Here is a 26470-nt window from a genome sequence, read left to right on the forward strand (position 1 = left end):
CATTACAAAACAACAAAAGTCTACCTTCTCTTAAAGTCTTAACACTTTCCATCATTCCGATCTTTTCCTTCAGTGCTTTAGACAGTTTCAACGGGTTAATTGCATTCAAAGATCCAGCAGCAAACTTCATCAATACCTTATACTCTTCTTTTCTTTTCCTTGACATATGACTTCCATTCTCACTGTCTGTCTGTTTCAGATTGAGAAAGATTTTCTTTCTTTTCCTACCCAGCAAGCAATAGCCGTCATTTCAACGTCTCGGTTAAGTATAGACCCGATATAGTCCGGCTATGTGTAACCCACTTCTAGCCCAAATAACCTTGAATTTGGTTTCATGTCGTCTTTTGGCAAAATAACTTGTGAGATGTATGATATTCCATCATGTAAGCAAAGTAACAGCGTTTACAAGGTGTTTGGTTTCATTTCTTTGACATGTTCAATACGTAGCCTGTGCGTAGCCACGAATTTCAATATCGAAGGTCTGGACGATATGGCCAAAATTGATATCACGATTTATTTCTTAACATTCCAGCCCTAATCCATGGTATTCCTCCCTTTCCGAAATCCACTCTGATATGCAGGAAACAGGTTCTTGCTCTCAATAACATATGACAATCTATTCATAACCATTCGTTCCATAAGTTTGCAAATATTGGAAGTCAGAGATATTGGTCTATAATTGATTGTCTGAGATTGATCTTTTCCTGGTTTGGCGATCGGCACCACAACCCCGTGCTTCCATGCATCAGGAGCAAAGTAACAGCGTTTACAAGGTGTTTGGTTTCATTTCTTTGACATGTTCAATACTTAGCCTGTGCGTAGCCACGATTTAGCTCGTAGTCCGAGCGGCTATCTGTAGCCCACTTATAGTCAAACCTGATTCACTGTAGTTTTTGGCCAGGCAGCGCATGAGATGACTGATATCCCATCATGTTCGCAGTGTCAGTAATATATACAAATATATAAGTGTCATTTTATGACATGGTCTATATATAGCCACGATTTAGCTCTAAATTGGACGGGCTACGTGTAGTCTGCTTTTAGCCCACCTGGCGAAATCGAGGCAATCTGTGGTCTAATTTTAACGGCTTGGCTATAGCCCTATACCAGTAACCAGACCAGCGATGAGCATAGCCAAAATAGCCTTAAAATTGTTTACATGTAATTTTCGCCCACGCAGCTTCTTATCAAATGCAAGTAAACGTTTGAATCATTTAAATTAGCATTATTTTATATTTTATTTAATGACTTTACAGCATTATTAAACTATCATATTTAATGACACATCCGATAAATGTTTAATCATCTTATAACAAATATCTAGTGTGCCTCCATCTGGATTCTTTTTTACAAATATCTGAGCATTATCCATCACACACTGTTCCCTGTACTTCCTCATATCCTCTGATATATTCGCATTGCTATGAACCTTAACAAATGTCTCCACTAATATATACCCCACCTCCATATCTTTCCGAATTATTGTATATCCTTGTAATGAAAAATTCAACTGTGGCTTAAGCCAAGTTTCTTGTATACATATTATATCTGGGCTGCTTTCTTTCTTGGATATCTATTCCTTAAATTCTTGACCATTTGCAATAAGACTTCTGGCATTCCACTGTAAAATTATAAATACCATTAAGAGCCACCACATCCTGATTGCGAGCTTGTTACATATACTTTTAGTTTTTTATTTATTATGTCTACAGAAATAGCCTACCCTTTATCTCCAAATACTTTTCAGCTGCTTTGATTATTATCTTGATTCTTTCTGTCCGGCTATCAGTTTGAGCAGAACAGTTGACAACTTCTGCCATAAACGACACAATGTATTGTATTGGATTTTGTTGTCTATTAGATGTATATATGTAGTCGTTTAATAGCCGTCTAATTTATGACTATAGTCTATTCTTGGGCTATGATTAGACGTCTATTAGATTTTCACTGACAGCCCAAATTTAGCCTCGTTTTAGCCTAGACGTCTAGGCTATATTTAGACGTCTAATAGACGTCTTTTAAACGCAAACTTGCTTGCTGGGTATTTACCACTACATTCCATTCATCTCCATTACTTCCACTTTTTTTTATTTTTATTGCAAAACACACATACAATAAGGCAATACAAGATCGTAAGAAGATCCTCAAGAACAGAGCACCGATCCAAATGAAAAATAAAAAAAATACATTACCTCCACTTTCCGCGCCACACAATTCATTCTCCATATCCGGAAACGTTTCGAAACTTCGATGGTTCACCACTAGGGGGTGTTGATCTCAAAGTGAACCCATGAACCACTTCTGGTTGCCCAGTTAATCATGTGACATGAAAACCCACGAAATTGTACTATAAAAAAAAAAAAGAATTCAGGGCCAGATGTGAAAACACTTAATTAATTAAAAAATTACATAAATCAATGAATTCATTCGATAATTAATTTATTTAATTGTGTGTTAAGGGTTTGATTGTACTTAAATAAAACACATAACACAAGCACTAATATTTAATAGTATTTATGTGTTTATTATTTATTTTAAAAAATGGTATTTCTAAAAAAAACATTTCCATTTGTTTTGTACGTTTGGTCTAAATTCTTGATGCTTTTACAACGTTTTCACCAGCAGGTGTCGCCAGCATGTACTGTTTCAAGTGCTTCGAAACATCGAAGCATTTTTCGAAGCAATTGGTGGAGTAAATACTGCTCACTTTTAATTTCCTCCCCAGTCAGGTGCCAGCTGTTATAAATTACTGATTAGACCAGGTAGCACAATTCAGCTGCTTACAGAGAGCATTTGGTTTGCGTCTCACTAGCTCTGTACTACCTGATCATGAAGTATCTGCTAGGTTTTTTTGTTTTTGCAATTGCCACGGCATTTGATGTGTCTGAAGATAGTAATGGTGGTAATTTTTATTATGGCACAAGAAAAAATATGATGCATTATAAGTTAACCAACATCTAGAAGAATCCAACTTTAGCTGGTAGTTGTGTTTTGGAACACAGTAGTTGATCATTAGCTGGTTGATTGACCACCATGTTTTAAAGACAAGTAGAAACCTAGTTTATTGCTAATTATCTGCTTTGAAATCAGGTTCTAAACACAGATACCAACTTAAGTTTGATTTTTGTAGAGTTCTTCAATTTTCTTCAACTTTCAGGCATGCAATGAGTAATCCCTCTCTCCCTTTTTCTATAGATATCCAAATTACATGTGAAGAGCGTTCTGTTCATGTTAAGTGGAAAGTGGACAAAACAATGACTGGAAATCCTGCTCGTCTTTTCTTGGGTAGCTGCTTTCCTTCACAATTCTCAAATGCGTCAAATGGAGCAGAAGCAGACTTTTACTATCCACTTAGTGCTTGTGATTTCAGACGAATGGTAAGTTTGATTTCACTAATCGCTGAATCCTGAAAATATGGTGAATTTTTTTTTTCTCCATTCCAATTAGGCAACATGGAAATACTTGGTGTATGAGAACAAGCTAACCTACAGGCCGTTGCCAAAGCCCTCCCCTCCTTCTTTCAGCTATCCAGTTAGATGTGTGTATGACAGGTAACTACAACTAGGTACTACAGGTCTTCACCAGGACTCTCGATCCCAAAACATTGCCATTGATGTACAATAATTTCAATTCTGTTATCAGGCCAAAGGGTTGGACTCCTACCTTCCAGAGCTCTTCTACTGGTGTTATCCAAGGTCATGGAGAACTGGCCTTTCACATGGCAATTCTCAATTGTAAGTAGGCAAAGCTTGATCTACTGATTCTATTGGTCTTGTTATAACAATAACTTGCATATCATAATCCCTCCAGATGATTTCAGTGGCCCTGCAGAATCCAATGTCTTTCCACTGGGATCTTTTGTTCCTATCTGGGCTGGTGTTAACCAGCAAGCCCATCAGCCTCTGCTGCTGCTTCTGGAGGAATGTGTAGCCTCCACAACACTCGAAGTGTACCCAGATACTCTTACATACCCACTCATTACCAATAAAGGGTGTGTACATTTGTTATTAATTGAAATATCCATTAGTCAGCACATTATTTTCTGCAATTTAGTGGCCATATTTCTATAATTGACTTAATGTGAACCCATTGTAGGTGTCTTGTGGATAGTAAGAAAAGCTTCTCCAAGTTTTTACCAAGGTATCACTCCTCCTCGATCCTGCTTCGCCTTCAAACTTTCAGATTCGCTGTGGGACAAGAGGTAAGGGACTCCCTTCATTGGAATACGGCTATTAAACGTTTAAACGTTAAGTTATTAAACGTCTGAACTTGTTCCTGCCTATTCTTTTCCTGCAGGTCTACATCCATTGCAAATTAATTGCGTGGGACCCTGACCTCCTCAATGAAGAAAAGAAGGCCTGCAATTATAATAAAGCCACAGGAGAGTAAGTGTAAATTTGATTTGTACTTAAACTCTATTATTAAATCTAAGTTGATTTGATTTATTGGAAAATATCTAATAATGCTGCTTCATTAACAGGTGGGAGCTTTTAGACGACCCATTCCAGAGTTCTCTTTGTCAGTGCTGTGAATCAACATGTCAAGGCCGTGGAAAGAGGGACACCGATTCCGGTAAATCAAAAGCATAATGCCAAATAACTAATGTTAAATATGGCAAACACTGGAACATGGTTTTAAGTTAACATGCAATGTGTCTGGATTACAGCACCTCAAGGACTGGTACTAAAGTCTGTGCTGGGACCTTTGACATTTACAGAAGATTCACTGTGATGTTACTCCATGCCATCCTTAATCTTTTGTAATTATGTTCTTAGAATTATTTAATTTTGTTTTATAGTATTATGTTATGCATATTACAGTGGTTTGTTTTTCCTCCTTGGTAGGCTGAGTGGCTGTCTATATTGATGCAATGGATAACTGACAGGTCAGTGGAGTGTACTCTGTACATGATATTTTGGTAATTACCATTGTGTACAGTGGAATAACTTTTCCCCCATTTTTTTCAGGTGCTGGATTCCTGATCTGAGTGATTGAGTAGGAGTGGCCCAAGAAGTCATCAGATTTTTTCACTGCTCCAACTTTTATGCATCATGTTGATTAAAAGACTGTGAAACATCCTATTATTTGAAACTTTCTTACTGGGATCGGTCACATCACACATTTGTCTGTAAGGATGGCTCATAAATTTACCTCCATTTCAACTGTTATATAATTAAATTGATTTCTCCCAACTAAAGGAGCAGGTTATAGCATGCATTGTAGGAAACCTTAAGAGTACGTTAAAATGCCTTGAGAAACTTGGAAATCTGGCGAATTCGGTTTTGTAAAAAAAAAAAACGGAAGTGTTGTAATTGTATGCTTGCTCGGGTCAAATTAAAATTTAAATTAAAATGTACAGAAAGCACATTTTGCAGATATTCAGAGCCTGAGCTTGTAAAACTACGTTTTTGCAACCTGCTATAATGCTGACTGGGAGTGATTACTTCAAAAAGCAATAGTGTTTAAGAGTTGCCACTTATGATTTGGCAAATTTTGCCAGAACTGTCAAAAAGCAAATGAATTCTAATTTTAAAAATGCATGTTGCAAAAAATACTCCACCTAGCATTCAAATAGGTTCACAACCTAGCAGTATACAACTAAATATGTATCCAAAAAGTTCACACGAAAATGTTTTACATGACACTAATTTCTTGAACACTATATTAGAAATATTTGTCACATTTTGTATGATCAGAGTCGGATCATTAGCAGCTGATGTTCATTACGCTCAATGCATTTCAGATGTGAATACTTTAATTAGGTTAGCTATCAATCAAAGTGCATAAGTATGTCCTTGAAGTAGGCAACAGTGTGCTGTCAGAATGCCTTCCTTTTTGATGCTTGTTTTTTAATTCTGGCTGTTTTCTTAGTGGCACAAGCAGGTAATATAATATGAGGCTTGTACCAGATGGAGCATTTTAACACCACATTGCACACTATTGCTGAGTTTTGTACACACTGTGATTCTAAGTCTCTCTTCAAACTCACCTCCCATCAGCAATCACTGTGGCCTGCGGCAAAAACTCTGTCTCTGTGCGATGGGTTGATGCAGACCCTCAAGTGGATCCATCCCTGCTCCGCCTGGGTAACTGTCCTCCAACCCAGGTTTCAGTAAAATCTCAAGGCTCAGAGGCAGTGTTCTATGCTGAATTTTGGGCTTGTAATATTAGGAGGCTGGTGAGTTTAGTGAAGAATTTCCGTTATTCTTCATTAGTAAAGGGTAACAGATTTGCCCTCTGATTTACTTGTGTTTGGAAGTATGAGCCACTGAGCTATTAGTTAATAGCTCTTTCCTATGAGGAGCAAAGGAGTACTTAACAGTTCTTAAAAGGGAATTCTTTGGGCCATATTCAACACTTAAAACTTTGCATTGTTGGAGACATTTGTACATGGAAAAAGAGACACGACTAGAAGTTACTGAGATTGGTTTATCTGCTGAGAAAAGTAACAATGCTTGTTCTTGTTGGATTCAGCAGTGGTCTAGATGACAAAAGGTTGTGCATATAGTTAAATGCGTTCAAATGGCAACAGAGTATAGAAAAGTATTAAAGTAATTTATTCAGTAATCTATTCTTCAATCTCTTTCCCTTCATAGGTGACAACTAATGAGATTATATTTGAGGCCGAGATCATTTCTCCCACATTGTCAAAAGCAACACCAATTTATTACCCTGTGGCCTGTGCATATGAAAGGTGACATCTTTGTTTATTAATGTATTTGAAGACCCAAGATGCCCTGCTCTATTTTAATACGGCATATTGCTGCTAGAAGACCTTCTATGATTAATGTAGATCAAAACTGCTGCCTTTCTTTCAGGCCAGAAGACTGGTCGCCTCCTTTGTATGACCCCCTGCTGTTTCATACACATGGCCATGGAGATCTGGCCTTTCGTGTAGCGCTCATGAAGGGTGTGTATACACTGATGAGACATTCTTGATGACTTGAATAAAAAATGGTCTAATAACTTTCTCTTTGTAGATGACTTTAGTGGTGTGGCCACTACCACGACATTCTCACTAGGCTCAACAATCCCAATTGCTGCCTCAGTTGCCCAGCAGAACCATCAGCCATTAATACTGCTGCTGGATGAGGGTCTGGCATCCACAACACCAGAACTGGGTCCAGATTCTCATGTTTACCCACTCATTACCAATAATGGGTATGTGTGAAAACGAGATGTGGTCTTTCTGGAGCCAAAAACATTTTCATGTTCCACAGCAGTGGAGTGAGTAGTACAATTCTTCGTCTTGATGAATTTTTTTTTTTTTTTTTTTTTTTTTTTTTTTTTTTTTTTTTTTTTTTTTTTTTTTTTTTTTTTTTTTTTTTTTGCTTTAAGGTGTCTTGTAGACAGCAAAAATACAAACTCAAGGTTTCTGCCAAGAAAGCAATTGTCAGAGATCAGGCTAAGTCTTCAAGCTTTCAAGTTTGCCATTGGAGAAGATGCAAGTTCTTTCGTTCTTTCTTTCGTTCGTTCGTTCGTTCGTTCGTTCGTTCTTTCTTTCGTTTGAATTTTTTTGCATCATCCCCAGGTCTACCTGCACTGCAGGCTTGTGGCATGGGACCCAAGTGACCTGGATGGTGGCAAGAAAGCTTGTCAATATGACCAGATCAGCTCACGGTATGATAATTTAAAATTGAAGGCCTCTTGTAGAACTCATGAATAGGCTCTTTCTCTTTTTGCAGTTGGGTGCTGATTGATGATCCATCCCAGAATTCTCTCTGCAGCTGCTGTGACACTAACTGTCAAGGAAGAAAGAAACGAGGAATAACAGCAGGTCACTGTTCACTGTATTATTGCTTACCATACGTTACTTTGCCATAAAGTGAAGATTAAATATTTAGCCACTATTTCACAAGTGTGAAAAGAATCATTAAGTATTGAGTTTTACTACTGGGCATGAACTGACTTGACTGCATGATCTACAGATTCCTCAGCTTTAAATTCTGTTATTGGGCGTCTGGTTATTATTGAAAACTGAGGACTGGGTCATACCTTGGATTTGACAAGGTTTGCTGTCTTATATTGCTGTTGTATTTTTTTATTTTTATTTTTTTAATTTCGCTTATCTGACATCTATTCTGTGTTTAATTACTTCCAAAGATTGCCTCAAAGCCACGGGAGTTGCTTTGGACATCCTAAGGGTTGAGCTCTACCTGTTCCTGTTCAACTGCTGCGTTTCTTGAGAGAAATAAACCATTATAAAAGTGGATGTTGTTCGTTATTACATATGTTAAATGTGTGTGTGTTTTTTTTTTAACACTTATTAACTGCCCCAGAACCATTTTGTTTTTAGTATGAAACAATGCCTGGGACAGAAAAAAATACCTGCTACTAAAAATATTCTGAAATTGATACTTTTTTCCTTCCAACTTCTGGAAACAAATGAGCACACTTGATGGTGATCCAGCAGTTGTGATGGACAAAAGCATAGAGTATGAATTTGGCAAGTTATTTTGTGCCTTCACACTCACTATAGCAAAGACACGTAAAACCACGTTTTCTAACTTTACTACACTGCCCAAGAGATGGCGCCAAAACCGTTTACTTCAGGAATTCTCCAACGGTTCGCTCACTCGACTCGAGGACAAGTTGAGAGAGATTTGCTAAATTACTCTTAACAGCTGAAGGTAAATTATTCAGATAAACATAACATTCGTAAAAGTAAATCGTTTATACTGTGACAAACAAGTATTTTACCGCAGTCCACAGTTTGCTAGCATTGCAAGATTAGCAAAAAAACGTGTTATTGCAGCATAACGTTACATCTCTTAATGGTATCATCATCCTTTAATATTAATTTTAACGTTAGTTTTTTTTTAGGTGGCCTCTTTCATAGAAGTGAAATGAACTGGTTTCACTGTAACAATTGTTATGTGAGGGAAGGGAAAAAGTTCGTAGTGTCCAGTTGTGGCCATATATTTTGTGAGAACTGCATAAATGCAAGTGAGTAACGTAACGCAATACGCTCATTTTTTTTCTCTCTCTATTTTGAGTGGTTTTTATTGTATTTTATTTTTATTTCATTTTCGAGGATACTGTGAATCACTAAGTGTAATATCCTCCTAAAGGTCAGTGCGACATTTGTCATGCCAACTGCAACTACCTTCACGTATCTGATCAGGTAAGTCCAACCCGCACTGAGAAACCAGATTATCTCAGCAACATTCACACAGAATATTGTTTTTTAGAAGGCCTTGCTCCACAGGGGGGGCCTGGGTGGGTCTGGCCCACCTTGGAAACTATGCTCATACGTACCCACCCCCCAACTTTCCAGCTTTACCCTGAGGGTCCTGTTGCACAAGTCAAGTCAAGTCTTCTTTATTTATGTGGTGCTTTATACAATACAGGGGCCAGTTGCATAAACTAGTCACTATGTTAAGAACTTGTTTGACCAACTAGCAGTTAGCCAAGAGGTAACCAGTCTTACTTTTCAATTCAAATTACAGCAGTCAACCTTTTTGGAATAGATTTTAAAAAGTTATTAACAGTTTAGTAGAAAAGAAATTACATGACTAACGTTTTAAGACTAGTCTAAGCAGTTTATGCAGCCGGCCCCAGATTGTGTCAAAAAAGCTTTACAGTGTTAAACAGCATACACTGGAAGTGGGCTTGTTTGGAGTGCTAAATATGGTTCTGTTCATACACAGTTTACCTATGAGAGATTAAGGTCATGAAAATTTCAAATCACAATTTAATTTTGAGAACAAGTTCAGTTGATGTGTGTTGTATGAACAACAGTTTGACAACTAGTTATCTGTAAAAAAACAAACAAAAAAAACAGGTAGGCCTACATGCTAAGAATTATTTTTGTCAACCTTTTGAATAATTTCTGTAATGAAATATTGCAGAAAATAGCAGTAATGTTCAGATTTTGTTTTCAAATTGTTTGACTAAAGAGGAGATAAAAGCAGACTGAGTTGTTAAAACAGTGCAATACTAATATTAATTTATTTAATATTTAATATTATTAATTTATATTAATTTATTTTATATTATTTGTTGCTATGGTTACATGCATTATTCTTAATTAGAAACAAATTATTAACTTTGGTTACCTATACCAACCTCACCTATGCCTATACCAACATTTAAACAACCATATGTTTCCTTACATGTTCCTTTTTTTTTTGAAGATGAAGCCACAGGAAAAGATGTTTTTCAAAGATCCAGTGAAACTCATTCAGACTCGACTGGAACATATTGCCCAGGTCATTTTCTGCTTTAACAAATACATTTTATTTGTCCCAATTCCTTTATAATTGATTTAATCTAAAAAGGCCCAAAAAAACAAACATTTGCTGTGAACTCTGTAACATGAAATCATCATGTCAGAGTGACATCAAGTCCTAAGCAAACACAATTCTGCCATTTATAACTTAGGAAGATGCATTTGTTTCAGATCGCTATTTTTCAGAAAAGGCAGAAGGAGCGAGTCATCGCATTCTTAAGAAGCAGGTCTGTGGAACTGGAACGAAAGGTGAAAGAAGTCCGTGATCAGTGCTACAGGTGGTCATTTATGGCTTAGATCTAAGATACGTATATATTCAGTGGCACTTGACTGTTTAGTTACTTGTGTTTTATTTAAGGCAAGTGTGTGAGCTGAAACAAGAGAACGAAGAACTAAAGAAGCCGCTTTCTCAGAGGAGGGTGAGAGTTTCTTATTGCATGTCTCACGCTTCCCTTCTAACTTCCGTTCTCTTTGGATGTTATAGTTTTTCTTCCCTCCACAGACATCTCCTGGGAGGTTTCCAATTAATGGGTAAATACAAATATTTGTCTTTATGTGCATAAATGTGTCATAATATAATATAATGTACATTTAAAATATATTCTTTCCATATATAGAGGAACTCCAAGGATGATTCTTCCTGTGGCTGTCACATCACCAGGTAGCAATTTCATAGCTTAAAACAGAAGCTTCATCTCCTAGATTGAAACACTGTAAAGCTTTAAATATATTGTTCTCATCGCATTTCATTTCCAATTGCATTTCCGCAGTCACACCTCGCTCAAGAGCTGTCAGGTAGCTTGCATTTTATCATGTCATTTATTTTTATATAGTAGATTTACTTTCCTCCAAATAATACAATGAAATTCTGGTTGTTGTGCAAGTTCGGGTGACACTTTGGAGAGGTTTAGACATTCCAGACTCGGCATGACAGTGAGTTAGCATCTCTATTACATCCTAGTTTATAGTTTGTTTAGTTTAATATAGTCAGTTTTCAAGTCATATGGAATTAAGCAATCCTCATGTGACTGTGCTTTATGTCTAATCTGCTCTAGACACCCCCAGGGTTATCCATCTCTATGTCTAGCGTGAGTTCAGTACATGAACAAAGTTTCAGTAAGTGATGTAATACTGACACTGTTAATCATATCTTTCAGATATCTTTATTTGAGTGCATAAAGTAATGATGGTTTCAAGGTGGATACTCTACTGTTCAGCCTCATTGTGCTTATGCTTATGTTCTCTTTTTATCTTAAAGGGACACCCAGTTCAGTTAACACTCCGACAAGGTAACGTTTTATGCATTTACCAAGACTAAACATTTATTAATGTCCCAAATTGAAAGTTTTCACACTAAGCAATTGCGCTGTCCATCTTCTCATAATTTATAGGTCCCAACATACAACCCCAAACAACTTTCAGTTCCAGCTTCTGGCTAGGCCTACAATCCAGTCCCCAAGGCAATGACCAATAATCATTTGTAGCTAATTCAGGTCATTAGAAAGCCACTTCATCAATATTGCACCCACATCACTCAAAAGATGAGTGATCTACTTCATCCAATCCTCATATCAGTAGATAAAATTATATTGACATTAATTTATTTGAAAAATACAGTTTTTAGTTTGATTAAAGGTGGCACAAATAAAGGCTATATGAGCCATAAATGTTTTTCAATTACTTTGGTCTCTCACTATCACAAATATTTTGCTCCGTTTTTGAACGAGTTTATTGTTAGAACTGAAAATATAACTCACTTTCACTTTCCAATGGAAATGTAATTGCAAATAAACAGTGGTGTAAAGTATTTAAGTAAATGAAATTAATTACTATACTTGAGTATCTTTTTGGAGTTTTACTATCAAAGATATTAGCAACTTTTACTCTCTACTTCACTACATTGTTGAATAAGCATCTGTACTCTTTACTTCACTACATTTGTAATGAGTGTTACAATTACACATGACATTTTCCATTGCATCTAGCTTTTTCTGCAGCAGTTTATTTCTGCTACAAAAGAAGTGATATCGCCAACTACAGGGCACTGAAAGTACAATATCTTGTGTGTTTTGCCCTTACTCACCCAAACTTGTCAACAAGGCTACTTGACATGAATGTGAGTTCCTTAGCAACGGGAATGAGGCTGAAACCAGCTCATCCAGTGCAAGAAGGCTTTGACTTTTTAATTTTACCTAACAGTATTTTTTCACTATTCTCCTGTATTCTCATCCTGTTATTATTGTAAAAGTTCAATAAACAAATTAAGCAAAAAAAATAATACTTTTTGAAGGATAGTTTATTTAATTAATTTATTTATTTTTTGCAATTTTTGAGGTATTCCGTTTTATTTTGGTTTTATAAAATAGTGTTTGCTTTTCTCACAAATGAACTCTTTCTTGTTTTTCACTGGCATGTCTCTTTGACTGGTGCATCTTTGAGCCTATATTCAGTACAAGTAAAATACTTAAGTACTGTTAAAATCAGATACTCTAAGACTTTTACTCAAGTTGTTTTGAAATTGGTGACTTGTAACTTGTAGTGGGGTAATTTTCACTGTAAGGTACTTGTACTTTTATTCAAGTATGGTTTTCAGGTACTCTTTACACCTCTGCAAATAAAATAGAAAACCATTAAATGTGATAATTAAAATTTTAACATCAAAACTTTTGTTAGCTGGGCTCAGTTACAATAAATCAGTCCAACCAATTGCATTTTTTCCAGTTTATTAAAACAGAAAAATCGAAACAAATTAAATCCACATTACGCAAGGAATGAGAAAGAACATCTTGAACTCTTCAGCATCAATTTATTATATAATTAATATAATTAACAGCTGTATTGTGGTCCCTTTTTTATAGGTGGAATTTGATCACAAAACTGAGACATAATTCATAGTTTAGCATACCAAAAGATCTAGGCTGTGTTTCTCAAAAGCATTTAAGTAGATCGTAGAGACTATTGGTGATAATGCTTTTGGGAAATGCAGCCATGAACTACCAGCACACCTAACCAACACCACCGTGTTTGTAGAAAAGTGAAATACTGATGAATTTAAACCTTATGTTAATGCTAAATATTGCTCAACTCTGAATGATTTGCAATTTAAGCCTTTTCATGCCCCATTTGCCTAATGCCAATATGGTACATTTACCATTTTTGGTAAATACACCACAAGACATTTTGAGGAGACATGTTTGACACGTTTGATGTCAAGGGGTAAACTGAAAAGAATGCAACAGTAAGTTGAACTTAATCGGTCATGTTTTATTTCAATGCAACTGTTTCACCTCCCTGAAACACAAATTTACAGACAATAAGGCACAAGATTTTACAAAAACCATGGCTTTTGTTGTCTTCACTGCAGTGGAGTAGGGAAGGTTTCAAATAAAATGTTTATTCACAATGAAGTAGCGAGATTAGAGAGATGGATCCATAAACCTCTAAGTGCGGAATGTTAAAGAAAGAAACATAATTGGGGGGAAAAATATATATACATATATATTGGAAAAACTTGGTTAATTGTTTGCAAGGGAATCAATTTAGAGTGCCATATGGATCTTCTAGGAGTTAAACAATTTACAAAAACATACTCTCGCCTTGCTAAAGTTACTGGTCCAAAAAACTAAACTACAGTACCTAATAGATAACCAAGCCAAGGTTTCTGGAAAAATTAAAAAGTTTGAGTATCATATCAGATCTAAGAAGCAGCAATTAAGGCTCTAAATGATTACTAACAAAAATACCAAAAACACAAACATTGGAAACTGGAGGAACAGCCAGTGTACAGATGACTCCCAGAGTATCACAGGAAAACATTTTACATTTCAATACTGCCTGTTGTATAACAAATTAACAAATGATGAAGTGGGTGTTAAAAAAAACCTTCACATTGTTATTGTTTTTTTACATAGTAGAGGGCATTGCATGAAGTGATTTTATACTGTGCCTTCAAAGGGGTTTTGCCTGATTACAGGACTCACAGCAGATTAACAGACATGAGCACAAACAGTTTTCTTTCTTATATTAATCAATCAATAACAGTGATCTCTGTGTCCAGTGTTGTACTGTCTTTAGATGCAAACCAGTCTCGGACCTGTTGATAACTCATTTTTGACTTCCGGCAGAGATTGTCAAGGTCTTTCTCTTGGAGTGGTCCCATCTGCCGATAATACTGCTCCAACGGACTGAAGTCTACAGAATCCGTAGCAGACTTCTGTGTCTTTGGCGTGCTGTTCCCTTGTGACTTACGTTTCCTGTTGCCTTCACTCCCTGGGGTTCCAGTGGCATCAGCAGCAGCCCCTCCACTTTGTAACAACGCTATCTCAGCAAGCACTTGGTCACGTACATCAGCATGCACCCAGCGTACATGGCCATTTTTTACAGCATAACGCGTGTCCCCAAACCACTGGATAACATCAGCACGAGGCAAAGATGTTAGTTCAACTATCTGTGTGTATACGTCACTTTTTGGCCATGGGCAGCGCTGGAAGTATTCCTTTAGGACAGCCAGTTGCTCCTTTGTTTTCCTTGGTCGTCCAGCTGCTGTTAATACTGAAGAAGGTGAAGTGTTGTCCGAGGGGTTTAGGAAGTTGTTCAAAGCATTTGCTTTGACAGAGCGTGCAGATTTCGACGACCTGCCTGAGTGTTTTTTAGATGGGGTGATTGATGGAGAAGAGGAGGAGGAAGTGGGTGCAGCTGGCTCTGGAGGTGTCAAACAACAGCTCTCACTTTCCTGTTCGCTTCCAGCTTCGTTATTATGAATCTCACTTTCTTCTAAACATTTCTCCTCGTCCACACCTAATGGTCCGTCTACAAATGCCTCAAGTGTGTTAGAGAGGAAAAGCTGGAAAAACTGAGAGTTCTTTGGCCGATTCCTTCGTGATCCTTTCACGTAAAACTTTTCCTTGCCTTCGTCATCAGCTTGCTCTGTAGTTTGCTTTTTAGTGGTGAGAGGAAGAGGCTGAACCTCCTGAGACTGAGATGATAGACTGCAGTTGGGTTCATTTTTTTCTCCTTGAGTAGCAGAGAAGGATGTCGACAACCCCCTACCATTTCGCAGCTGGTAGCGACCGTCACTAAACCATTTTCGAATCTCATTACGAGTAAGGCCCGTCTCCTCTTGTAGGCGCTGGAGCTCTGTCTCATCAGGCCAATTCTCCTGTAGAAAACTCTTACGCAAAGCAGCTAACTGGGCTTTGGACTTTTTGTAGCGCCCATGACGTGGCTGCTCAGATCCAACAGGAGACTCTGTAGAAGTAGGTGGGGTGGCTGCTTGAGGTGTTTCTGGAATTTCTACTGGCTGTCGGTAGTAGTATGAATCCTGGGGAGGTGGGAGAGATGAACGGAAATGTGAGGGAGCAGGAAAGAGCTTTGCTGGTTCTGTGCTTTCAGTTTTACGTCTTTTACGAGGCACTTGTGGACTTTGCACTAGATCTTCTGTTTCTTTTAAATCCTCAATACCATTTTTCCTCTTTGTACTGCTCTCTTTGTGTTCAGTCTCACTCGTCTGCACTGGTCTAGCCAGCTTGAGCCGCGTCTCTTCAATGTCCTCCGAGGCCCAGCTAATTCCATACTTGATGCGTTGCACCATGAACCACACTTTGACTTTATCTAGGGGAAGAGCGCAGACACGGGCAAGGGTGGTGACTTCTTGAGATGTTGGATAGGGGAAAATGTTGAAGGCCTGAACAAGTTCAGGGATACCATCCAGCTCACGTGTTTGATCGGACTGGGTCCACACTAGCTTCAGTCCTTCAGATACCAAAGGAAGACATACTACAGAGTTATTATTAGTGCTGAAGCTTACTGCAGAACCACCATTGCTCTCTCTTGGTCTGCGATTAGAGGGGCTTGCATGTTCCTTTCCATCATAATTGTGGTAGTGTGGTGATTTTTGCTGCCGTGCACTGGTGAGGCTTCCGTCTTTTCTTTTTGCTGCCACCCCTCTTGAAGAGATAACTTTCAAGTCATGGTCACTGTGCGTCGCCATCAGAGATATTTTTCCTCTATTGCCACAGACTGTAAAAAGAACAAAAAAAATATGAGTCAAATGAGAATGAACTCAGCACGGTAGTGCATGTGCAAAACCCATAATGCAATTTTTTGCCTTTAAAACAGTTAATTTTGGTAACAATTAAAATCTTTGTTGTTTGTAAGCCAGATTTTGTGAGGGGTGAAAAGGTTGGAATGCTAGGGGGTGGTGGGCTGTTGCTGGCTGATGGGTGCTAGGATGGTGCTGTGGGGAGGGGGTTAATGGGTGGGGTTCTGGTCATTCTTAGGTTGGTCAAATTTACAATAGAATTCGTTCAGATCATTTGCAAGATGCAGTGAACTTAACCTCAGGAAATCTGACATTATCGATGCCTACCAGAGGCTCAAGGTGACTTACTTGAGAGACTTTTAAAAGACATTAAACTGGGACTTAACGGTCAACTCTACAGTCCAGCCAATGACTTTCCTCTCTAAAGTTAAAAGAAGGACAGATGTCACCCCCTTCCCCCTGCTGTTCTTTTCCACACATTAGCCTTTTATTAAAGCCTGTCGTATACTCTACACCAGTGCACACCCAACCCCCACTATGGCGGACTTGGGCAAAAGAGAGATGGGGGGCCCTGCCCTTCACAGCTCCCTTGCCCCTTTCCAGTGCTTGTAATGGTCCACTTCCCTTGTTTGCCTAACCCCGTAGAACCATATAGAAGTTCGTTTAACCTTCCAACAGATGGCCAAGAGATAGTAAGAGTCGGTCTCAGTTAAATAAAGGTAACAAAAGTTGGTGCAATTTGTCAAGCTGCTTTGTTTGCCAGTTTTGCAGTTTGCCTACCCAACACAGCACAGTCTACAGAGCAGATGTTGGCCATCCCATTACTGCGTTTGTGCTTAAAATGAAAAGGTTTAGATTTTTACTTTAAAATCTAATCATGCCATGAGTTTATTTTCAAGTTTGTCCTGAATAGGACATCTTAACTACTTATGGTCACCAATTTGTAAATCAGCAACACAGTACCGTGAGTTTTAGCTCCATGCGGCATCCTATGACTTTAATGAGGCCAAAACAAAGCTGAACTGTGAACCACAGAAACAAACTTTGCCAGTAGTCTACGTGAGCACGGTCTTAGGCAATTCTGCTTGGGAAAAGCTTTGCCAATATTAGGCAATTTACCACTACACGCAATGAGCAGGCAAGTCATCTACAAAAGAAGCTGGAGGTGAACTTGACAGGATAAATTCCTGACCGCCTGTGGTGACCTCATTTATCAGATGATGACTTGGAATGACTCGACTAAGCGTAAAGTCCCTTGAAATCAGTGTAGCTTTTGTTTAGCAGGGTTACCATTTGTACATTAGTGTCCAATTCACAAATATATTAACTTGTGGATATATATATTTAAAGTATTTATGATTTATTTTAATATTCCTTTCTGAAATCATTCGTATACACTAAACAGACATACAATGCGGTTTACACTAAATAAACTTGGTTAGACTTGTTGGAAATTGCGTCAGTAGTCGATGTTTGTCCCTGGCCTCTATTATAATCAGCTTATGTGGGGAACTTTTGACGCAAGTCGTAGGATGTGACTGTGAGATGAGATCACTAGAGAGAGAATGTGTTCATCCAACAAACAGTAAGCAAGTGTAATGGCCATCATCAACCGAACGCTTCAGTAATAAACAAGGGTTTATGCCATAACAGTTCTTGTACACCAGCCCTTTTGTGGCGCAGGATCCGCTCACGCTTCAGTAACACATAAACAAACTCCCGTTGTCCCACTTAACCGCACATTCCCCGTTGAACCCTGAGCAAAACAAATCCTTCAAATAATGTTACACAACGCGACGTAAGACAAAAATCGCCTCTGACTCCTCGCGTGGCTTTAACGACGCAATAACAAGCTTCGAGAGCCTTAATTCCGTCTCGGCTCTGCTTTAAAAACTTTACAAATGTAAGCTGTGTAGTAGTTCGCGTGAGAAAAAAACAACAACTTACCGCTTGAATTTCTCTCAAGACTATATGTAGATACGCCACTCCAGCTGGTTTGTATTGCCCGATGTCGCTTTTGTTCTGGAAATCCCTTAAGTGTTTTTCGCCTGTCCGGTCAGACCGAGGCTAGACGGAAAGGATCAGGAAACTCTCGGACCAGCCCCCTCTTTCTAATGCAATGACGGTGCCGTGGCCGTGCAGGTCCAATCCGGGAAGGAGAGAGATGGGAGGAGGAGCACAGCTGAAACTTGGCCCCCTGAATGCACTTCCCATCTGGGATGTGATTACCATGTGAATTGTGCCACATGATAAGTTTTAGTAGTCTGCAGGTAAGGATGCATAGATATCAGTATTATTTGATCAGACAATTCAATGGTAACTTTATGAGTAACTTTAGGAAACAGCAATTCATTGAATCTACAAATTACTACAACAAACTCCTTCAGGGTGATACAAGAGCCATTCACTTTGTATAAGGGTCCTGATAACCCTGTCAGGGTTTATTTTGACTGCATGTTATCCAGCATAATACATGGCTACCCACCAAATAAATTAATATACATTAATTATTGATTTGAAATGAATAATTTTTAATGTGAGAAGAAAGAATGTATAGGAAAACTAATCAAGCTGTGTTTGTTTTGTGCTAATGACAGACTGCCTGGTCATTATCCAACGTATTACATGGCTATTTAACAATGCACATGAAATACTGACTTGAGTGAAAGCACTTTAATTAGTCTACTTAAAGAGACTGCAGAGACAAAACATGAGAACAACTGTGTAAGTTTTCCTAGATGAGTGGACAATTATGTAGTGTTGCATGGGTGTTTGACCAATCAGAATCAAGTATTCAAGAGCGACATATCAGTCTATCAATAATACAACACAAAAGACTGTTGTAAAATGTAAGTATTTATTGCAATAACTCGTTTGATAAGTATACATTCATCTAGAGCAGGGTTAATTATTCCCTTTCAAGTTAAAACCAGTATATTAACATACCCAGTATATTTATAAATTTTCTCATTTTAGAAAACAGTCGTGACAATACTAATATGCTGATGAATTGTGCAATAAGTGTCTTCCAGACTCAGCTACTGGAATTTTTAATCAGTGCTTTACTGATTTGTAAAGATGGACATTACAATAATTTTAGAACAAACATCATTTTTAAAAAAATGACAGGATTACAAAAAAATAGGCACTGTCTCTTCACTGAGACAAGTTAGAATTTGCCACTGCCAAGACTCAGCATGGAACGAGGCACTCTGATAAATGAAGGAGTGAATACGGACAGCCAGGACACATAGGGTATCTGGGAAATGAGGAACTTCAGAGAGGTGTAGTCCACTACACTGCAACATGAAACAACAAGGAACATGTGTAGGATTTCATTTTGTAACATCTACACCTAAGTATCTGATCATAACTGAAAACCCTATTACTCCAGCATAAACATTTGTCACCGTACCATCAACATCCTTGAGTCCATAGCGGTGAGCGAGGTCACAGGTCATCGACACTGGCCCAGTCATTGACATCAGACTTTTATCTGTTTGTCACCAAGAAGCATAAAGTAACATGTCAGCAAGAACCTCCAAACACTTCATTTCTCACCAATAACTTTCATGGTAATTCATAACCATATTAACGGCAACTACTGATTCAGTCTTTAAAAAATCCAACCTTTGGCCAGCTCAACTATGCATCGTCCACTAAACTCTGTCGTCTCACCCTTATTGAACACTTCTTTGAACTGAGAAAGACAGATTATAAATATTTAGGAAGATATGTTTTATTGTTTTCCATGAACTTAAAAAGCAATGATGATTGAGGGCTGGGACAAATAAAAAAATCTTACTTTTGAATCAAATCCTGGAGGAGCCTCACCACGAGACATATACTGATTAATTAACTATTAGTCTAAACTGCCCCTGGCCAGAGGCTTACAGAAACCACACCTTTCTTCTTCAGCTCTACTGCCATGTCTGCTGCCATTCATTCACACTAAAGAAAAGAAGTTGGAGCATAAATGCTTTGAGAATAATGAAGGTATAGTCTACAAACAGAAAGAATGGATGTTGAATTCTGTGCAACTGAAAATGACTTCAAATATAGAATTTATAATGCTGTGTGCACAAACTCACTGCAGCTTTGCCGACCCCATAGGATACATTAAAGAGATAGCGCAGACCACCCATGGATGATATGAACACAATCAAGCCTTTGCCCTGAGCCACCATCATCCAAGCAGCATACACTGAGCAGAAATAGTGGCCCCTGTAAAAACAGTCAATTAATTAATTACTCTGAATATTTTAATTTGGAGTCACCTCCAGATTTGTACTGTACCTGAGTCCAGTGTTGTTGTTTGTGTCCCAAACATCTGGATCCACCTCCCAGAATTTCTTGTTCAAGTTGTCCATAATAGCCTAACTCAGAGACACAAACACAACAATAGTAAAACAGTTATTTTATGAAATATTCAAAAGTAAAATATTTCAAATCAAATATGCAGGGGGAAAAACACGTGTTTTTGTTCCATAGCTAGCCATGACTAACCTGTACACCTGCATAGGCATTATTCACCAACAAGTCAAGTCTGCCATTTTGCTCACACTGGACACATTCAAACAGTTCCTTGATTTCATCCTCTTTAGATGAGTCACAGACCACTGGGAGACACCGGCCACCTCTCTCGGTCACCTGTCATCATGAAAATAAAAAGAATGAAACCATTATCACCTCCTACAAGTTGAGGGTTATTAACGGTACAATCAGGAGCCAGTTTCCACACCTCAGCTGCTGTCTGCTTCAGAGTTTTCTCCTGTCGACCAGTGATGTACACTGTAGCGCCAGCCTCAGATAACTGAAGGGCAATACCTCTTCCAATTCCTCTGGAAGCACCAGTCACCACACAGATCCATCCAAATTGATGCAAGTAATATTGATGTCTGATCTTTAGAATTAGATCATTGAATTGGTTCACACTCAGTTAAAATGATTTGTTTAAAAATCGACCCAAGTGGTTCTCCATACAACAACTCACAGACTCACTGAATCGAAAAAATAAATAAATAAAATAAAATAATTGGCCACATATGAGCCCTGTCCAAATGGGTTCCCAAATTACTATATTGAATGAGCTGAATCATGTTATGGCTCATCAAAAACTCAACTATGTGAAATTACAATAAACTCAAGCTTATTGATAAACATGCTAAATACAGGGCTGCCCAAACTCGGTCCTGGAGGGCCGGTGTCCTGCAGAGTTTAGCTCCAACTTGCCTCAGCACACCTGCTGGTAAGTTTCTAGTATACCTATAAGAGCTTGATTAGCTGGTTCAGGTGTGTTTAATTGGGGTTGGAGCTAAACTCTGCAGGAGCCCGGCCCTCCAGGACCGAGTTTGGGCACCCCTGTGCTAAAACATGCCAAGCCAGAACGTCAGAGACACGCGAGGACGTAATTACGTAATGGCGTAAAGAACCACTGACTCATTTTGTAATTGGTTCTTTAAAACTGTTCCTAAAGAACCGATTCGCGGAAATGACTCCCTAGTTAGTAACAGTCAAACAGTGAGAAATAAGAGCCTGTCACCCTGTGGTCACATTTATCCATTGCAACCTTCATCACAACGCTATTTAATTGGCCCTGAGTATACATCATCATAATTATTTACCTAAGCGTCGTGCAGATGGAAACGTAAAGCTGAATAACTTGTGCCTCTCGTGTGACACATTCGGCTTGTTTCGTATTTGTTTAATGTGATGGATAGAAGATATTATTGCTGTAAAGACCTACTTGCGACAGTCATTTACATGTTGTATTTATGTAAACGCAACACATACCTGTTCTGCTGTCAAACCTCCGATGAATGGTAATTGTCTCTAAGGAACTCTTGAAATCTCCAACAACAGGCAAAGTTTGGTGAAATAAACTAGCACATAACGTGCAGATAAGACAGTCATGTTTATAGCCGTCCTCCCGCTCCCGTAATACGTCTAAAATAAAGCCAATGCTTTTTGCAAATGTAAACAACGCTTTTAAAGCGTATTTAAAAACATAAAATCACCCACCCAATGAACACGTGTACGCAAATGCAGTCAATTTCATATCAAATAGAGCAGGAAATCCATTACCCTGTTAAAACATTTTGGTTTTCAGCAAGGTAAGAGGTTAACTCTTCCTGTTCTGCCAAATATGTTGCTGTTTAATAGACTAAACTGTTACCATGAGTGAGGATCTGCAGTTTAAACAGACTATTCAAGGAATAGCCTAACCATAGCCACACAATATGATTCAGTTGTTCCCTATATGTAGGCATTTCTCAGTGGTCCTTTTCTTTTCAGGTACTTTTTCTATTTTTATTAAGAGTCAAAGAGAGAGGAGCTGTGTCCGAAATCGCACACAGCCAGAGTAGGTACTACTTTTGACCAAGAACCATTAAAAGTGGTAGGAGTGATCCAGGTACTTTTCGCCTACTGTTTTTCAAATACTATATTCAGACATGCTACTCTTCTGGCGTACTGCTTTTTGCATACTGTGTAGTAGAGAAGTGGGCATATTCAGATGCAGCGGGTGATCAGGATGTGAACACAGCAAGCAAAAAAAAACAGTTCTCCTCAACAGCGGAATATGTATCTGATGACAATGGTCATTTCATTGCATTCAAATGTTAACATGGCCCTACAGCAACATCACTCCACGAATAGTGGTAATTACTGAATTGTTTAGTCACTACATTTACCCAGCAGAGCTTGGGTTTATGATTGTGGGTCACTTGGGCACCAAAGGACCTTGGCCACCAATAACATATTGTGTAGTTTGACATTCATCAGTCCAGATAACCTTTGTGCTAAATCTACTTTGATACCTCTCTGCAGTCACCACTGTTTGCATGTTACCTGCATGTTACCATCATTACAGAATTAAAAACCAAAGTCAAAAACATGCCACCATACCTATGGCCACTGGCATTTCCATTTTTAATAGTTTGTAGCATCACATAGTCTCCCAGTAATCCCTTCTTGCTGTTTTTAAGGTGCACAGTACACATGGTTGGATATTAAGCTAATCAATGCACTGCGTGTTTCCCTAACAAAACCTTAATAAAAAAGGTTAGGTTTAATTGCAGTAAAAAAAAAAACAACAACTATGTTTAGAGATGTTAATTGGTCTGTTCAGTGCCAAGCATCATCATTTGAGTGAATGTACTGGCAGAGGTCTCACTGTCATATATCTTGTTGTTACAGTATATACCAAATAATCAGTTTATGAGCTTAGAAGAAGCTATTTATTAATAGCCTTTTATAGCCAAACCTTAAACACAAAGTTTATTTTTAAAGCCAAGAAAGCCTTTTACATTATCATCAGTAGCTGATACTCAAAACATTGGTGACTTGCATGATCAGAACGACATTTTAAATTTTTTATTGTAACCCTAATGATACCAGATTGTGAATGCTTTGATGTCCCGAAATATTAAAGGGGTCATATGATGCAATTTAAAATTGTCCTTTCTCTTTGAAGTGTTACAAGCTCTTGGTGCATAAAGAAGATCTGTAAAGTTGCAAAGACTAAAGTCTCAAATCCAAAGAGATATTCTTTATAAAAGTTAAGAGTCAACCACACCTACCTAAAACGGCTCGTTCTCTTTGGAGTGTTACAAGCTCTTGGTGCATAAAGAAGATCTGTAAAGTTGCAAAGACTAAAGTCTCAAATCCAAAGAGATATTCTTTATAAAAGTTAAGAGTCAGCCACACCTACCTAAAACGGTTCGTTCGAACACGCCCCCACATATCTACGTCAATGTGTGGGAAGATTTGCATAACGCCGCCCAAATGTTCACGCAAAGAAAGAAGGCGTAACTTTTATTCTCGCTGTAGTATTGTTGCCGCTGCCGCCATTTCGTGAAGACGCTGTGTGCTTCGTTGTGAAAGTGAAACTACTTTGTTTGGTCTTCCAAAAGAGGACGATATCCGCTTCTTCATGCCTAGAGCTGATCCGTGCTGGTCGCTGTGGAAATACATCAAATACGCGCTATGGATCGCCGGATCGGCTTTCACTATGGACGAAGCGGAGTCCAGCCTGGGGTCGTCACTTCGTCGAATCCACCGGCCGCGCCGTTCTCAAGCCCGCCCGCCGCCGCTCACTCTAGCCCCTGGCCTCCGCTCATTCTAGCCCGCTGTGTGTTTTGTTGTGAAAGCAAAACTACTTTGTTTGGTCTTCCAAAAGAGGACACGACTAGAAATCAGTGGTTAAGTTGTATTTACAACACTGTTCCAGAACAGTTCAAACCAAATATTCATTTGTGTGCAGCACATTTTATGGAGGACTGTTTACTGATCCTGGAAGAGTAACGTTAGACTAAAATGCCGGCAGTTCTGACTCACGTAAGTACGTTTTCATATTTAAAGGATTTGACACTGACGATTCAAACGCGAGTTTTGAGCAGTGTAGAGTAGCACTTGTTGTTTGTCATTTCTCCGATCACAAATGCAAATGTTTTATGTTTATGCCGCGCGATGCAACGCAACGTGTAAAAAGACAGTATAAGTAATTATAATCAGTAATTATGTCCTCACTGGATGCAACGAATGCCTCGTTTATAATGGGTTTTAATGTTTTTGTCTCGTCGCTCCGGACGGGACACGGCATCACAGTATGGTGAGGGGCGTAACATTTCCGTCTCAGAGCACACCTCGTTTTTCAGACCGATGAGTTTTGTAAAAATCGACGCGTTTCAGAAAGGCGGGGCATAGAGGACACACATACAGTATGTGGAAAATAATGTGTTTTTTGAACTTTAAACCGCATAAACACATTTCATTACACCAAATACACAAAATAATGTTCTTTTTAGCAACATCATATGACCCCTTTAAACATTTTAATATCAATTAAAATATTTGATATAAAACCAACATTGAGTAGTATTTCATCTCAAACTGATAAAATATTTCAGATTTCAGTGTCATTGGCAGTTTCTGCATTTTCTTTCATTTTTGGAAACAAGTTTTTGGTTAACTGTTGATGAATTTGCATTGCAAATAAAAATGTCATTGACATTTGCCTCACTCAAAACTACCATGTTATCAACAAGCTGAGGGTGGGGTGTGCCTAACGCACATATTTTCCTATTGTGCAATGTGAATTATTTTTTTGCAGTGAAGATCACTGTCAGTATTATAAAAATGAGATAAAAAATTTTCTGATACAAATAGTAAATATTCTGAAAAGTATTTTTTGGCAGCTATTTTTTGATGCCCAAACATTTTGGCTTATACATCTCATATGCTGGGGGTCTTTTTATTTTTAATTTAATAGTTTTTAATTAGCAACAGTAACAATAAATTAAACCACTTTACCATTATATTTATAAACACACACGGGCCCTTGGAATTGTCCTAACCTTACCCCCGTTACGGCGCCCCTGTATACAGTCACCATATTGTTCAAAAGTTTGGGGTCGGTAAGATTTTAACATTTTTAAAAGAAGTCTCTTATGCATTTATTTGATCAAAAATACTGTAAAACATTAATACTGTAAAATATTACAATTTAAAATAACTTTTCTATGAGTTATGACAATAATAATCTGCTAATGAATTGTGAAATGTGTCTTCCAGACTCTACTAGAATTTTAAAAGCACTTAATTTATTTCAAAAAATGACAGAATTACCAAAAATAGCCACAGCGTCTGCATCAAGACCTGTTAGAATTTGCCACTGCCAAGACTCAGCATGGAACGAGGCACTCTGATGAATGAAGGAGTGAATACAGACAGCCAGGACACATAGGGTACTTGGGAAATGAGGAACTTCAGAGAGGTGTAGTCCACTACACTGCGACCTGAAACAACAAGGAACACATAAAAACCCTGTGTCGGATTTAATTTTGTAACATCTACATGTACAGTGGGTATAGAAAAGAATCACCCCCCTTTAAAATAATCACATTTTGTTGCTTTGCAGCCTGAAATGAAGACGGACACGGTTTTTGTTTTATCCAGCTGTATTTACTCAGTGAAACCTATAACATCCAAGTGAATGATATAACACCAACATGTCAGAAAAAATAGCCTTTAGTCTGTTGGGATTTGTCTCTACTAACTTTTGAAGCGTCTGGACCAATCAGACACACAATTTTTTTTAGTTATATTTAACAAATACTCTGTAGCACCCCTCAGTCAACAAACCAACTATGAGGGTCTATGGACCCTTCCCCCGAAATGCATCTAACACCTCAGAAAGG

General features: G+C 38.2%; 4 protein-coding genes across 6 annotated transcripts in view; 2 read left to right on the forward strand and 2 right to left on the reverse strand.

The window, feature by feature from the left end:
- The first annotated feature begins 2757 nt into the window (after positions 1-2757).
- On the forward strand, positions 2758-5081 carry zp3f.2 (zona pellucida glycoprotein 3f, tandem duplicate 2). 2 transcript variants are annotated; one of them, XM_016509982.1, is made up of 11 exons: positions 2758-2902; positions 3196-3377; positions 3448-3551; positions 3643-3734; positions 3811-3991; positions 4096-4201; positions 4297-4385; positions 4481-4572; positions 4667-4759; positions 4845-4885; positions 4968-5081. In XM_016509982.1, the coding sequence occupies exons 1-9, from the start codon at positions 2830-2832 to the stop codon at positions 4729-4731; spliced, it is 984 nt and encodes a 327-aa protein (XP_016365468.1). In that variant the 5' UTR covers positions 2758-2829; the 3' UTR covers positions 4732-4759; positions 4845-4885; positions 4968-5081. The 2 variants fall into 2 exon arrangements, with proteins under 2 accessions (XP_016365468.1, XP_016365469.1); XM_016509983.1 differs by having other exon boundaries at positions 4667-4749.
- A 719-nt stretch (positions 5082-5800) lies between these two features.
- Positions 5801-8257, forward strand: LOC107706319 (uncharacterized). The gene is made up of 10 exons (XM_016509984.1): positions 5801-5883; positions 6000-6086; positions 6597-6694; positions 6819-6910; positions 6981-7161; positions 7339-7444; positions 7532-7620; positions 7686-7777; positions 7929-8010; positions 8104-8257. Exons 2-9 carry the CDS (start codon positions 6048-6050, stop codon positions 7979-7981), a joined length of 750 nt encoding a protein of 249 aa, XP_016365470.1. The 5' UTR covers positions 5801-5883; positions 6000-6047; the 3' UTR covers positions 7982-8010; positions 8104-8257.
- A 5650-nt stretch (positions 8258-13907) lies between these two features.
- Positions 13908-18474, reverse strand: LOC107706343 (homeobox and leucine zipper protein Homez-like). The gene is made up of 2 exons (XM_016510019.1): positions 18219-18474; positions 13908-16249 (listed from the first exon to the last, which is right to left on the reverse strand). Exon 2 carries the CDS (start codon positions 16218-16220, stop codon positions 14259-14261), a length of 1962 nt encoding a protein of 653 aa, XP_016365505.1. The 5' UTR covers positions 16221-16249; positions 18219-18474; the 3' UTR covers positions 13908-14258.
- Positions 18475-25869: 7395 nt separating this feature from the next.
- LOC107706344 (dehydrogenase/reductase SDR family member 1-like) overlaps positions 25870-26470 on the reverse strand; it is a 7805-nt gene continuing 7204 nt past the window's right edge. For both annotated transcript variants that reach the window (XM_016510021.1, XM_016510020.1), the window contains exon 9: positions 25870-26068. In XM_016510021.1, coding sequence (XP_016365507.1) covers positions 25932-26068 — 137 coding nt within the window. In that variant the 3' untranslated portion in view covers positions 25870-25931. The remainder of the gene's footprint in view (positions 26069-26470) is intronic.

This window comes from Sinocyclocheilus rhinocerous, unplaced genomic scaffold (genome assembly GCF_001515625.1).
Source record: "Sinocyclocheilus rhinocerous isolate Xijiao unplaced genomic scaffold, SAMN03320098_v1.1 scaffold444, whole genome shotgun sequence".
In the NCBI taxonomy this organism is placed as follows: domain Eukaryota; kingdom Metazoa; phylum Chordata; class Actinopteri; order Cypriniformes; family Cyprinidae; genus Sinocyclocheilus; species Sinocyclocheilus rhinocerous.

Bases quoted from the DNA above. Each gene is read 5' to 3' on its own strand.
- LOC107706343 (XM_016510019.1), bottom strand. From the start codon at position 16,220: ATGGCGACGCACAGTGACCATGACTTGAAAGTTATCTCTTCAAGAGGG.
- LOC107706319 (XM_016509984.1), top strand. From the start codon at position 6,048: ATGCAGACCCTCAAGTGGATCCATCCCTGCTCCGCCTGG. The intron at 6,087-6,596 runs GTAACTGTCCTC...TTCCCTTCATAG, and splicing joins TCCATCCCTGCTCCGCCTGG to GTGACAACTAATGAGATTAT. The intron at 7,162-7,338 runs GTATGTGTGAAA...TTTTGCTTTAAG, and splicing joins CCACTCATTACCAATAATGG to GTGTCTTGTAGACAGCAAAA.
- zp3f.2 (XM_016509982.1), top strand. From the start codon at position 2,830: ATGAAGTATCTGCTAGGTTTTTTTGTTTTTGCAATTGCCACGGCATTT. The intron at 3,735-3,810 runs GTAAGTAGGCAA...TAATCCCTCCAG, and splicing joins TCACATGGCAATTCTCAATT to ATGATTTCAGTGGCCCTGCA. The intron at 4,386-4,480 runs GTAAGTGTAAAT...CTTCATTAACAG, and splicing joins TATAATAAAGCCACAGGAGA to GTGGGAGCTTTTAGACGACC.